The following is a 13455-nucleotide window of genomic DNA, read 5'->3' as shown; positions in this document are numbered from 1 at the left end:
CAGAAGAGTGATTTTGGACGTATTTTTAAAGGAGTGGGCTGCTATGTGGAGAACAGACTGAGGGTAGTAAGAGGGTAAACACAGGGAGAACTGTTAGGAGGCACCCCCCCCCCCAGTAATGCAGATAAGAGACGATGGTGTCTTGAACCGCTGGTAGTGATGCATGTGGCAAAAACTGGTCAGACTGGACATATTCTGAAGGTAGAACCAATAGAATTTGATGACAGATTGTATATGGAATATGAATAAATAAGGGGAGTTGAAAATGACTAAGGATTTTGGCTCAAGTTATTAGAACAGATATGCCATTTAGAGAGGTGGAGAAGGATACAGGAGGTGGAGGTTCAGTGGAGGGGAAAGTCTGAGTTAGGACAGGAGATGTCTATGGTTCTGGGTATTTGTTAGGGAAAGCAGAGAACCTTTAGGAGTAATAGTGGGTAAAAGGTAATTAAAGTTATAAGACAATGAGATTAGAGAATGAATGCAGATAGAAATGAGAAGAGATCTCAGACTAACTTGGGGCAATCCATGTTTTAGATGCTAGGAGAGGGTGAAAAAAACAGAAAACTAAAGAGGTGTAGCAGAAGGATTGGAGAAAAACTAAGAGACAGTGGTGTCCTAAAAGCCAAGTAAATAGTTATTTGCTTTTTAATTAATTGAAGTATTGTCAGTTAATTGTGTCTATTTCTGGTATACAGGATAATGTCCCAGTCATGCATGTACATACATATATTCATTTTCATTAAAAGTTATTAAAAGATATGGAATATAGTTCCCTGTGCTATGCAGAAGAAACTCATTTTTTCATCTATTTTTGTATATAGTGGTTAACATTTTGCAAATCTCATTGGTTTTAATAGTGTCAGATCATTAGAGCCAATTTAGTCAGCTGACTCTAAAATTTCCAGGAGTACTGAGTAGTCCAAAACAATTAAATTATTCTTTAAATGGGAACTGTTTAGTTCAATTTGGTAATAAGATGATTCATGATCCAGGTAGGTAAATAAAAATGAATTATTCCACTTAAACATACCTTGAAAGAACATATTTGGTTACCAGAAAGGTTTAATCTTTCCAGTTGTTCATTGGGATCAAGACATCGACCTTTAATTTAAAAAAACAAGATGAGAAAAAAATTAAATTTCTTGTTTTACCTCCTGTTCATATCCTGTCATATTCCTGAGTTGTATATGGCCATCTTTTCTTGCACATAAAGAAGACTAACAGTAACATTGTATAGTTAGTAACTACTGAATAATGGATAATATTTTATATACTATAATTAGAAATGCTTTGAAAGATATCATACAAAAAGTCTTAAAGAAATCTAAGGCTGTACTTTTCAAACTGACAAAGAATTACCATAGCATTATCTCCTATCCCAAATGAAATTGTACATACCAATGCTGTTTATTTGATTTCCAGCAAGGTTGAGATCACGTAGATTCTTCAAAGTTTGCAAGCCCTAAAAATTTAGACAATATAATTTAGAAGAAATCATCAAAATCTATATTTATAAATAATATGAGGAATCTGGTTAGTTTTCTGGGTGTTCCGAGCACATGGTGCTGTGTACTTCACAAGCATAGTTGTAAGGGGTTGCCTCAATGAAGCCGTTTTTGTTTCTCTGGAACCTGGAGAGAATTATTGAAGGAGAGAACAGAGAGGGGAGCATAGAGGAAAAGAGGAGGAGGAGTAAGAATGCATCACACAGAGTGTGTTTATAGTCTTAGGCAAGGTACATACAAAACTTCCCCAAACCTCTTTTTTTTTTTTTAAACTTCAAGGAAGAAATAACACCTTACCTCTCAGACTTGGTGGGAAGAGAAAAGCAAATGATGTTACAAAGTTTTCTACACATTAAAATATGCTACATCTGCATTAGTTCTTCTTAACAATAATTAAACTAGTCATGAATATTTCTTAGCCATTGTGGTCAAACTCCACAGGAGTAACTGACTTTACATATAAATCATTGAAATTATCTCACCTTAATATTTTTAAATTATTATTTTAAAAATATTTTATTGAGATACAGTTGATTTACAATATTATATTAGTTTCAGGTATACAACATAGTGATTCAAAAATTTTATAGATTACTGTGCATTTATAGTTATAATAAAGTACTGGCTATATTCCCTGTGCTGTAAAATATATCCTTATAGCTTATTTTATACTTAGTAGTTTGCACCTCTTTTTTTTTTTAATTGAAATATAACTGAATTACAATACTGTTAGCAAAATGTTTCCTTACCTCAATATTTTCAATTGTATTATGGTTCAGCCAAAGAACCTCCAATCTGAATAATTTCTCTAAATTTTCTATTTTGGAAATTTTATTATAATATAGATACAATTTTTCTAAATTTCTGCATTCTTGAAGACCTCCAATTTTCTGCAAAAAAAAAAAGAGGAGACTAAATAGTATTAACTTATGTTCTGCCATTATTTTTTCAATAAAGTAGATTTTAAGTACATTTTATTTTAAAAATCATATTTTCGGAGTAGATTGCAAAATCAAGACCCAGTATAATGAACTAAAATTCTTTAAAGAAAAAAACATATAATCCTTCCACCTGAGTATAAAATTTTTCAATTTTCATATTTTCTTTAAATTTTAATCAATTCTATACTTATTTTTATATGGTTATAATACTAATAGTTGTATAATTTTGTGAGATTTTTTAAACATAAGGCCATCTAAAATGTTTTCATAATCTTTCAAATTGTGATATTAAATAATCACAAAATATTTCATGAAGTTTATAATAATTTTCTTCAAAATAACCCTATGTGTAACATATTTATATTTCAAATTTTTGACTACTATAAGTAATAGTGCAACAAATAACTTTTTGCATAAAGTTGTTTTCTGCTATTGAATTACCTCTCTAGGATAAAATCTTAGACTAGAGATTTCTGAGTCAAAAGGGATGTATCTTTTTTTGGCTTTTGATACATTTTGCAATATTTTTTTCAATACAGATGTTATAATTTTCACATAACCAATACTGTCAAAGTGAAGCAGTTTCACTACTAAGTAATACTGGGTATTATTTGATCTGATTTGATTACTAAATAGTAGAATGTGTCTATGTTTTGGTTTCTTATTTCTATTTTATCCTTTGTATAAATCTGTTTTTATATTTTGTCCATTTGTCTGCTTTGCTTTTCTTTTACTGGGTAAAAGTTTTTTTGCAGTTCATCATGTATGAATTCATCTGTTTTGATCCATGCCTCATGCATATATTTCAATGAATTATTTTTCCAAAGCCAAAGAATTCAGTGTAAATACTTCAAGTAAAGTTATGTTTAGACTTACCTCTATACAGCATTCAGCAATCCAGAGTTCTTTAAGCCGTAAACAAGTTTCTAGTCCTGAAATTTCTTTTATGTCTTGAGCAACAATTGTGAGACTTGTTAAATTAGGAAATAGTGATAATCCAACTATACGAGGATACCCTGAGAAAAACATTTCCAGTTTTGAAGTATCTGATCCTTCTTGTCCAACCATCTCATAAGATAAACCATTGCATAAACACTGTTTTCAAAAAAGAAACTGGGTTATTATCTATTTAAAATAATCAGAAGTTATTTTTGCCATTAGAAATTACAAACTCTCAGTTGCACTGAGAACATTTTTGACTCTCACAAGAAGAAAAGTTGTGCCATATATAAGATTTTTCTCTATTTCCAAAGGTCATGGGTAGAAAAAAATCTAGGAAAGCTCCAGAAAGAAGTGTAAAAATGTTCCATTTAATATTCGTACAAATGTAGTTGAAAGAAATTTGGCTTTGACTCACCAGTTCTTTAATTATTTCTTCTTGGTTTAGGTTTTCACATTCAATCATCTTTCATTAAAAATAAAGGTTACAATAATATATCTGTTAAGGAAAATGAAAAGTTGAAATAAAGTAAATACTAGAATTATGCCTTGTCATTGAAAGGGACCTAAAAGCTACTTAGGTGGAACCACTCACTTGTGGCTTAAAATTTTCCAACAGTACATTACCAAGTATATTTGGACCTGAAGACAGACATACTATTCCATCTCTGAAGGTTTCTGCTGGAAAGTTATTTTTCTTCTGAATTTAATTCTGTCTCTCCATAACTCCTCCCGCTTCATTGTCATTCTACTTCTTGGGTTCAAATAAAACAAGTATAATTTTTCTTCTACACTATAAGCTTTTAATACTTGAAGAATATAATCATCTGTCTACCCCTTTACCTTGCTCCCAGTTCATGTCTTTTAATTCTCTCACTAGAGATCCCTGTTTCCATCCCTTGAACCGGCTCCAGGTTATTCTTCCTGTTACACTGTGGTGTCCAAAACTGAACACAGTTCTCTGCATGTAGTTAGTAGAGAAAAGAATTCTCAGGGCTTATGGACATACAGGCATGGTAATAAATGTTTATTAAAATGCATTAGCCAAATTATTCATTTTAGATATGAACTACTTAATACTTAAATTACTTCAATAAAATTTAACCTGATTTTTCGTAATTTTTAATGTATCAATATATTATTCCATACACACACTATTTAAAAAATACAGGAATCTTGCTTTAATATGAGGACATGACAAAGCAAGATGGAGAAATTGTGTATGTTTGTTTATTGTGATCCCACTTTTTAGAATAACAACTCCCTCACAGATATGTGTGTGCATATGTGTGTGTATAGATATAGATAAAGACATTGATATGTGAATGTGTGTATGACTATGTACATATAAGGAGAAAATATGTTAGGATACATACTAAGTTGTTAACATGAGTTACCTTGGATACAGGTGAAAACTTGTGATTATGATAGGCATGAGAGATTGGATGGGGATGGATCTGGGAAAAATGGGGAAAACAAACCCTATACTTAAAAAATGCTTAGTATTGTAAAATATGAATATATAACCATTTACTTATTCATTCTACTGCTCTAAGTAGACATTTGGACTGTCTCCAGTTTGGAGCCAAACAGTGGTCCCCTGGTTATTTTTATCATGCAGGACATAAGTACACATTTCTTTTGGGTTTATACCTACGAGTGGAATAAGAAAGAAATGATTGTTGTATACAATGTGGATGATTCTCACAAACACAAGGTTGCTCAAAGGAAAACACACACACAATGAATACATACTGCATGACTCCATTCATATAAAGTTTGAAAACTAATCTATGGTATTAAAAGTCAGGATAGTGATTACCTTTCAGGGCTAAGTGACTAGGAGGAGACAAAAGAGGGATTCGGGAGTGCTGATGAAGATATATTTTTTGATCTAGTTGCTTGTTAAAGTAATGCATTCACCTTGCAAGATAAAATTAGATATCTAAGATTTGTGTGATTTCTATAAATATGTTATACTTAAATGAAAATTTACTTAATGTTTTAAAAATACTTATATGCTCACTTTTATTCATTTATGCAAAATCATATACATGTGCAGGTGTACATATTAATTAACATTTTAAGGAAAAAAGATGGTGACTTGAGTCCATGTATTTATCTACCTTCTCTCCCCAAACATCACTAGAATGACTAGGGAACTATGAAAATAAGAAAGGGATGTGTAGCTGTGCTAGGGAAGGAGCGCAGATGGCCAGAGATGTTGAGAGACGTCTTTTGAATGAAGATGAAGCAGGTGGCATCAGACAGAGAAAAGCCCATCACTAGTACAAACCAGCCCAAAATTCAAGGTACCAGAGGAAGAAGTTTCACAAAACTCTCCTTAAAAAACTCCCAACCTCAGAGCAGCAGTGATTGGGAAGAAAGTGGCTGTGGGCCATCCACAGGGACCAAGTGAAAGGATTTTGAGATTTATATCAGGGTACTGCACACAGCCTGTACTTGTACTCAGGCTTTGTAAACTGGGGACATTGCCCACTCTGCTGAGGAAGGACCTCCGGCTAGCATCACAAAGAAAAATACAGCCAGAAAATTATCGTAATACACTGGAATCTCTGTTCATTACACTCATTCATTCATTTATGCATTGAGGGCCTAACATCCCCAGTTAAAGAATGACAGGTAGGGGAGAAAAGAGAAGACCTCTCTGATAAAGTGGCCTCTGGGCAAAGAACTGCAGGAAATGATGGAGTATGAGCTATGGGGAATCTGAGAGGAAAGCATCCAAGCAGGGGGAAGAGCAAATGCAAAAAAAAGAAAAATGTGTGAAAGTATACTTGGCATGTTTGTAGAATACCAAGGAAAATGAAGTATCTGGAGCACAGTGGAGGAAATGGAGAATAATAGGATGTGAGGTCAGAGAGGTACTGTGGGGTCGGATCACGTGCTAGCTTGTAGGCTCTTAGGAGGATTTTGGATTTCATTATGAGTAAGATGGAAAGCCATATGAGGATTTTTGAATGGGAGAGTAACAAGAGCTGTCTTAGGTTTTGAAAAGGATTGCCCTACCTACTCTGTTGAAAATAAACTGTAGGGGTTGGGAGCAGAAGCATGGAGATCAGTCAAGCGGCAGTTGTAATAACATGAGAGAGGGTTGTGGTTGGAGTGAGGATGGTGGGAAGTGGTTAGATGACGGATGTCTACTAAAGGTAGTACTGATTATTCCTTCCCTGCTTCCAATTGGCAACCATCTCTTTACCCCATTCTTGGACAATTTCCAGATATTACAGCATAGGAGTGGCCAGGAAAGGGAGCATTTAGTAAAGAACAACCTGAAGGAATTTAGGTACTCCATGGGGGCCTGTACAGAGAAGCAGGTTTCCCTCCTTTGGTTTACTCAGATGGCACCCCAGGTAAAGGAGGGCTGTGTAGCACCTCTTCTCATGAGAAGAGAAGCCCTTGCATTCTGGTTTAATGTCTGTGAGCATCAAAGGAAAGCCTGCCCACCACCACACAAGGGACCAAGCCTGACTTCAGCACCCTCAAAGTCACCAAAAGGCTATCCAAGCTTTCTAGTCTATGTCCAAGATATCTATTTCAGAAGACATTAACTGCTCCCTTCATCATTCACTAAATTATCATATATACTTGAGACTAATTTCAGATTTTCTAATCTGTGCTTTCTTTTAGCTTTATCTTTCCCTATGGTACTATCCTGTATTAATTACTGTGATTTATATTGTAAATTCCCACCTCATTTTCTTTTTTGGAAATTTCCTGGTATTCTTTCACATTTATTTTCTAAATAAGATGTAATTATTTTGCATTTGGTTTTTAAATTAATTTGGGATTTTGACTGAGATTTGATTGTAAAGATTAATTTGGGGAGAATTTCATCTTTACAGTATTGAGTCTTCCTCAAGAACAAGATATAGCTGTCCATTTATTCAAGAAGACTACTTTTTCTTGATAGAGAAATATGCATATTTGGGATGCTAACCTTTCTCTCACTTCACCTTATCTTCCCTTCACCAATGCCCTCAGTTAGGAAAAAACTTGTAATTCAGGAGTTTATTAGCAAAACAAAGTGTAACTTAAAACTCCTAAATTCTATAATTTGCATAACTATACCTGAATTATGAGGTTGTGCATAACTGCATCTGAATTATGGACCTTCCTGGTACTTGCAAGCCTTGGTATGCTTTCTCTACTCATAAGTGGACCCTCCCAGCATAAGCTCCTGATTCCATCAAGAGATGAGAGTCCTGATGCCCAGCTTGTACCCACTCCTGTGCACTTTGGGAAAGCTCTTTTCAGGGCCTTCCCATCTAAGAGAGTGCAGGTCTTCTCTAGTTCCTCCAGGAAACCAGTACAGGATATAAATGTGGGAGTCACAGCATCAGGACTATTCTAAACTTCCACCAATCTTTTCAAGTTCTCTCTCTCTCTCTCTCTCTCCTCTGTCTCCCCCCTTCCCTCTCTCTTTCTCTCTCAGCAGATGATCTTGCCCCCATCTTCACAGAGAACAGTGATGCCATCAGATACTCCTTAAATTCCCTTACCTTTTAAAATATACAGTTGACCCTTGAACAACATGGGTTTAAACTGCACAGTTTCACTTATATGCGGATATTTTTCAATAGTAAATACTACACTACTGCAGGGTCCGTGACTGGTTGAATCTGAAGATGCAGAACAACCAAGGGTAGGAGGACTGACTATAAGTTTTAGCCCCTTGTTGCTCAAGGGTTAACTGTATTTCTTTCCCTTCCTGACTCCTGTCATAGTAAAAGTATTCTTTCTCTTGTCCAAAATGAAGCCTCTTCAGTGTCTGTTAGAACATGGGTCTGTCAAATTTTTCTCCTTTTATTTATTCGAATCTTTCCTTCTCTAGGGTCTCTTTTCTCTCCATTATATGAATGCTAGGGTGCTACTATCTTAAAAAAAATGTTACCCTATCCTCCTGTATTCTATAAATAGCTGATTTTAGATCCCTTTACAGAAGAACTTCTAGACAGAATTCATTAGCACCATATTAGCACTAGTAAACATTAGCAAAGATAGGTAGTCATCAGCAACACTTCAATACTTCTACTCAATTCTTAACTCACTGCAATCTCAGCGGGGACACCTCAGGCCACTGCAGTTTCTTTTTTCAGGTCAACAATAATCTAATTGCCAAAGACACTGGACACATTTCAGCTCTCAACTTAAGTTGACCTTGACATGGAATTTGACAATGCTGGTGACTCTTTTAAGTTTTCTTCCTTGGTTTGACTTTTTCTCCTTGGCTTCTCTCTACTTGTTATTTCAAACCTACTTTTCTGATCAACAGTTTCCTTCTTGGTGAAGAATTACTAGTTTTCTCTTCCTCTTTTCTGTGCAACAATACAACTACCCACATAGAAAGCTCCATCTGAAGTGCCTCAAAGTCAGTATGTTAAAAACTGAATTCATTATATCTTCCAGCCAGCCTGCTTCTCCTAATGCATGTTTTCTCTTGGTAAATGACACCATCCTTGATCATCCAAGTAAGAAACTTAGGACTTAGGCTCAACCACTCTTCTACCCTTTCTCTCACTTTCACTCACTTATTAATCTTTCTGTGTATAACTCTTACATGTCTATCAACTTTTTCCCCTCCCCTCCATTCCAGTCACCTCTGCCTTGGTTCAGGCTCTCATGACTTCAACTTAACAGATACCTCCCCTATAGTCCCATTTCCTGCCAATTGATCCTCTACACTACTGTGACAGCCATCTCCTGAAAAGTAAATCCACACTCACTACTCCCCATGGAAGGTATTCATGGTCTCCAGACTCTAACTCTTGCCTACCTCTCAAGCTCATCAACCACAAACTTCCAAAAGCACCCCTGGCACTGGCCAAACTATAGTTCTCTGAATGGCATAGGATGTTTCTGTACTTTGGCATATGCTGTTTCCCCTCCCTAGCTTCCCCTTTATGTCATACTCCATACACCCTTAAAATCTTAAATCAAAGGTCTTCTGTGTGAAGACTTTTACTCTCTCTGGTAGTAGTATAATTATTCTTTTCCTTATGACTCTAATTAAGGCCTGCATATGCCCTATGTACAGCACCTGTCCCACTGCATTGTGATGCTTCTAGTTCTTTCTCCCTTACCAGGTTACATGTTCACTGAAGGGAGGGACAACGAATCCATTATAGCACCTGGCACATGCTTGTTATTGGGTAAAAGTTTATTGAATTGTTTGAATTAATTGTTATGCCACATGGTCCCATATGGTATAACTGGAAATACTTTCTGTAGATGACCAATTAGTCAGAGCATAACAACAATTAGCGTATAAATGACCATGTTTCTGTCTGCCATGAGAGCTGGGGAAGATGTCATTGTGCGAAAATTAAATTTGTTCTCCACAAACTAGAAGCCTTGTATGGTTAAATCGCTTCCTCCCTCGGGTTATAAAGAGATCAGAATCCATCGATTATTACTGATGGGCCAAAAAAAACGCCCTTCCAGCTCTAGGTGAGTAGTATCAAGGTTTTCCAAGGAGCACTTGGTCTCAGTAAAGGCTGCGCAGGCGGCTGTGAGCCACCCTCCCTCTCCTCCTCAGCTTTGCTCTGGTAGCCCTGACGGCCTCATATAAAGCCACGTCACTGCCTCTCATTATTATCATCATCTCCACTGCACAATTACGGGGGTCTTCGGACCTCAACGTGCTTCTCTATTGTCTTCCTCCCACAAAGGGAGGAGAGGGAAGCAAAGGTTCGCAGGGCCTGCCTACAAGTACGCCCGAAGGCCGCCAGGTGACAGACACTCACCTTACCCCAGAGAGAGGGTGGATTCCAGGGCAGTCCGAGGCAGAGCGGAGTCCACTCCCACCTCTCAATTCCCGTTTTGCAGCAGCAGGCACAACACCCTCTCTATCCTGGGGCTTGGTGTGTACACACTACGCGCTGCGGTTGCCTAGGAAACCGCTCTCCGCCTCCCACGACCTCCGGGTGGGGAGGGGGTAAAGGGGGCGGGGAAAAGGATGATCGACCCGTTTCTGGATCACGTGGCGGCAACCTCCGACCAATCAGCAGAGGTGGGGGGGTCTACCCGGAAGACCTCGCTGGTGCTCCTGGAAAATGGTGGGGAGCGTCCCTCTCGCGAGTCTCTCGGTCCCTAAGCGCATCTTTTCATCTGTCTTCGCCGGATCAGAGGACGAGATGGAACCTACTCATTGCCTCTTCCAGTCCCGGCTCTTTCCCATTGAAAATCTTTGACCTTCGGGGTCTGGAACCCCGGAGCCTAGCTGGTCTTGAACCCCAAAGGCACGGCGCTGTGATGTCACAAGGCGGCCAGACCGCCGGGCAAGCTCTCATCCTCCGGCGTGCTCTCCCTCTGGTGGCCCACGACCTCCGCCCTCCAGGCATGTAGCTCACCGCCGCCCGAGCCTCTGAGCGCCAAGCGAGCCAAATGGAAGGACCGCACAGGCAAACGTAACGCCCTGGTGCCCTCTAGAGGAGGCATGGACCCTCCAAAGGTCTTCGTGTTGATCACGGGCAGAGCTTTGAGAACCGTTTGAATATTCCAAAATGTACAGGAGGGGAAAAAAAAACAAACTTTACAAAGTAAAGTAGCATTTAAAGAGGGAAAGGGAGAAACTTTAAAAAAAAAAAAAAGTGGGCAGAGGGGCTGAGAAATGAATGAACTTAGGCTAATCAAAGTAACTGTAGCTGTCACTTCTTTGGATCTGCGCTGTCCAACATGGAAGACACTAGCCACAGCCACGTGTGGTGATTGAACCCTTGAAATGTAGCTAGTCATAGTGAGATGTGCTATGAAATATACATCGTATTTTGAAGACCTTGTATGGAAAAAATAAACTATTTTTGTATTGATTACATGTTGAAATGATAATGTTTTTGATATAATGGGTTAAATAAAAATGTATTATAAAAACGATTGTTTCCCTTTACTTTGTAAAAGCGGAGATTAGAAAATTTTAAATTACATGTGTGACTTCTATCATGTTTATGTTGGACAGAGCTACTACAGTTTTTGAGTTTTCAGTTGATCTGCATAGAACATGTATGACATTCACTTCGTGCAAAACAGGGTCTGTAGTGCCCTTTTCTGTCACTAGATGGCCGCCTCATTCAGTAGTCTATAGTTTAAAACTTTTCTCAGGAAAAATATAGAACTGAAGATTTTAAATATATTTTCATTTCAAATAGTTTTTCAGTAATACCGATTGTTTGTAAACATACATAAATATATAGAAAAATGTAATTTTCCCCCTACAATTTTTATTTCACAGAGATTTCAGTTTCTGTCATTAATTAATTAAAAATTAATTACAATATTTATGGTTTAGGGCTTTAAAAATAATACCAGAGAAATCTGGTTCATATTTGTACTTTTATTATTATTTTCTCTGATAATCTAGTTGAACAAGATGACCTGTCTGGGTAAATTTTCATCTTACACCAGATAATGATAGTTTAGAAATCAAAACTTTTAGATTAAGAAAATGGGTCAGAAATTAATTAGGTGAATTATCTACATTAAGCTTCTCATTTTGGAGGATGCAGCTCTTTTGGATAAAAGATCTACTTTGATATTGTTAGAAATCTGTTGACTTTCCTAATCAGTAAAAGACTGGGTGAGAGCTAATACATAGTTTTCTTTGTATTATATAAACAAATCATTTTAAGAACGTTATTTCTAGGAAAAGCTCAAGGCCTTGGTCAGTAACTGAGTCAGAGTTCTTGTATAGCTCTTGACTGATAACCATTGGTGAGTTACTAAACTAAAACCTTTGTCCTGAGTCATTCTTAAAGGAAGAATTGCCTGTTGTTAGCATATTCCAGGTGTTATTTGGAGCAGAAGCTGATTATAGTTAAAACCAAAGGAAAAATACAGAATCAGTGACCATTCTTGTTAATCTCCTTTTCTCATTTTAAAGCTTCTTTGTGATACGGTTTTATGTGTCTATACAAGAAACAATAGAAATTAAAGCCACTAAAAGTCAAGCAAAGTAAATAAACATTCTAAGTGAATGAGACCTTATTTCATTCATGTCTCTTTTCATACTCCTAGACAAAGACGGGTGCAGTGCAGACTGGTGCCTGTGAGGCCCTGCAGCCTCCAAACTTCCAGCCCTCAGGCATCTGCCTGCTCCTTTTTGGAAGATAAACTCCTGATGGGTGTTTGCCTTAGCAGAATTAACAGCTCTGGAAAATGACTAGCCTCACCGTAGCTCAGGCTGATTTGTCTCAGCCCATGTCTCCTCCTTATCGGAATCATAAATTCCACTACCTTGCTTATGTCAGCCCATGTCTCTATTTTACTGGAGTCATAAATCCACTATCCTCCTGTATACCAAAGCTTCTTACCTCACTTATAGCCAATCAGAAATCTGTTCCCCTATCCCTTTGTGTTCACAGCCCCTTCCTGAATAAAAGACCCTGCACATTCACACTCGGTGGACACACAGGCACTTCTTGCCTTTGTGGCTCACTGTTGCCCATAGCAGCATAACTAAAAGTTTTCCTTTGTTTTTCATGCCAGAGGGCACACAGGGACCTCTCATCTGTGTGGCCCACTGTTGCCTGTAGCAGCGAACCTATTAAACTTTCCTTTGTTCTTAAACTTTTCCTTGCCTTTACTAAAATTCTTTTTACCAACCTGCATCACCAGCCCACTGCCAAGTGTCCCCCAACAGTATATAAACATATACATTTAAATCTACTTATTTATGGGTAAAGGTATCTTGAATCTGAAAATAACTGGGAATGTTACAAATGCAAGTTTGTGTGCTCCACACACAGGGAGGCCAAACAAATCAAAATGTTGGAGTTTGGAGCAGAGAAAGCTTTATTGCAGGGCTAAGTAGGGAGAATGGGTGGCTCATACTCCAAAAAAAAAACCCTGAACCCCACAAAGGGTTTCAACAAAGCATTTTTTAAGGCCAGGTGAGGGAGAGGTGGGGGTCACAGGGTATGTGATCAGCTTGTGCACAATTCTCTTATTGGCTGATGCTGCAGTAACAAGGTGGTTAACATTATCAATCCTTAAGCACCAGTATGTCTTGAGGTTCATGATCAAGTAATTAATTATTACATTTGTGGTGG

At 37.5% G+C, this 13455-nt stretch overlaps 1 protein-coding gene across 1 annotated transcript in view; it reads right to left on the bottom strand.

The window, feature by feature from the left end:
- The window catches only part of LRRC9 (leucine rich repeat containing 9), an 82832-nt gene extending 72518 nt beyond the window's left edge, over positions 1-10314 (bottom strand). Inside the window, exons 1-6 of the mRNA XM_032482132.1 lie at positions 10156-10314; positions 3807-3887; positions 3326-3544; positions 2258-2398; positions 1402-1465; positions 1034-1104 (exon numbers count right to left, since the gene is read on the bottom strand). Of these exons, the coding sequence (XP_032338023.1) occupies positions 1034-1104; positions 1402-1465; positions 2258-2398; positions 3326-3544; positions 3807-3854 (543 nt within the window). The 5' untranslated portion in view covers positions 3855-3887; positions 10156-10314. The remainder of the gene's footprint in view (positions 1-1033; positions 1105-1401; positions 1466-2257; positions 2399-3325; positions 3545-3806; positions 3888-10155) is intronic.
- Between the last annotated feature and the right edge of the window lie 3141 nt (positions 10315-13455).

This window comes from Camelus ferus, chromosome 6 (genome assembly GCF_009834535.1).
Source record: "Camelus ferus isolate YT-003-E chromosome 6, BCGSAC_Cfer_1.0, whole genome shotgun sequence".
Taxonomy (NCBI): domain Eukaryota; kingdom Metazoa; phylum Chordata; class Mammalia; order Artiodactyla; family Camelidae; genus Camelus; species Camelus ferus.
This window is presented reverse-complemented; position numbering and strand designations above follow the sequence as displayed.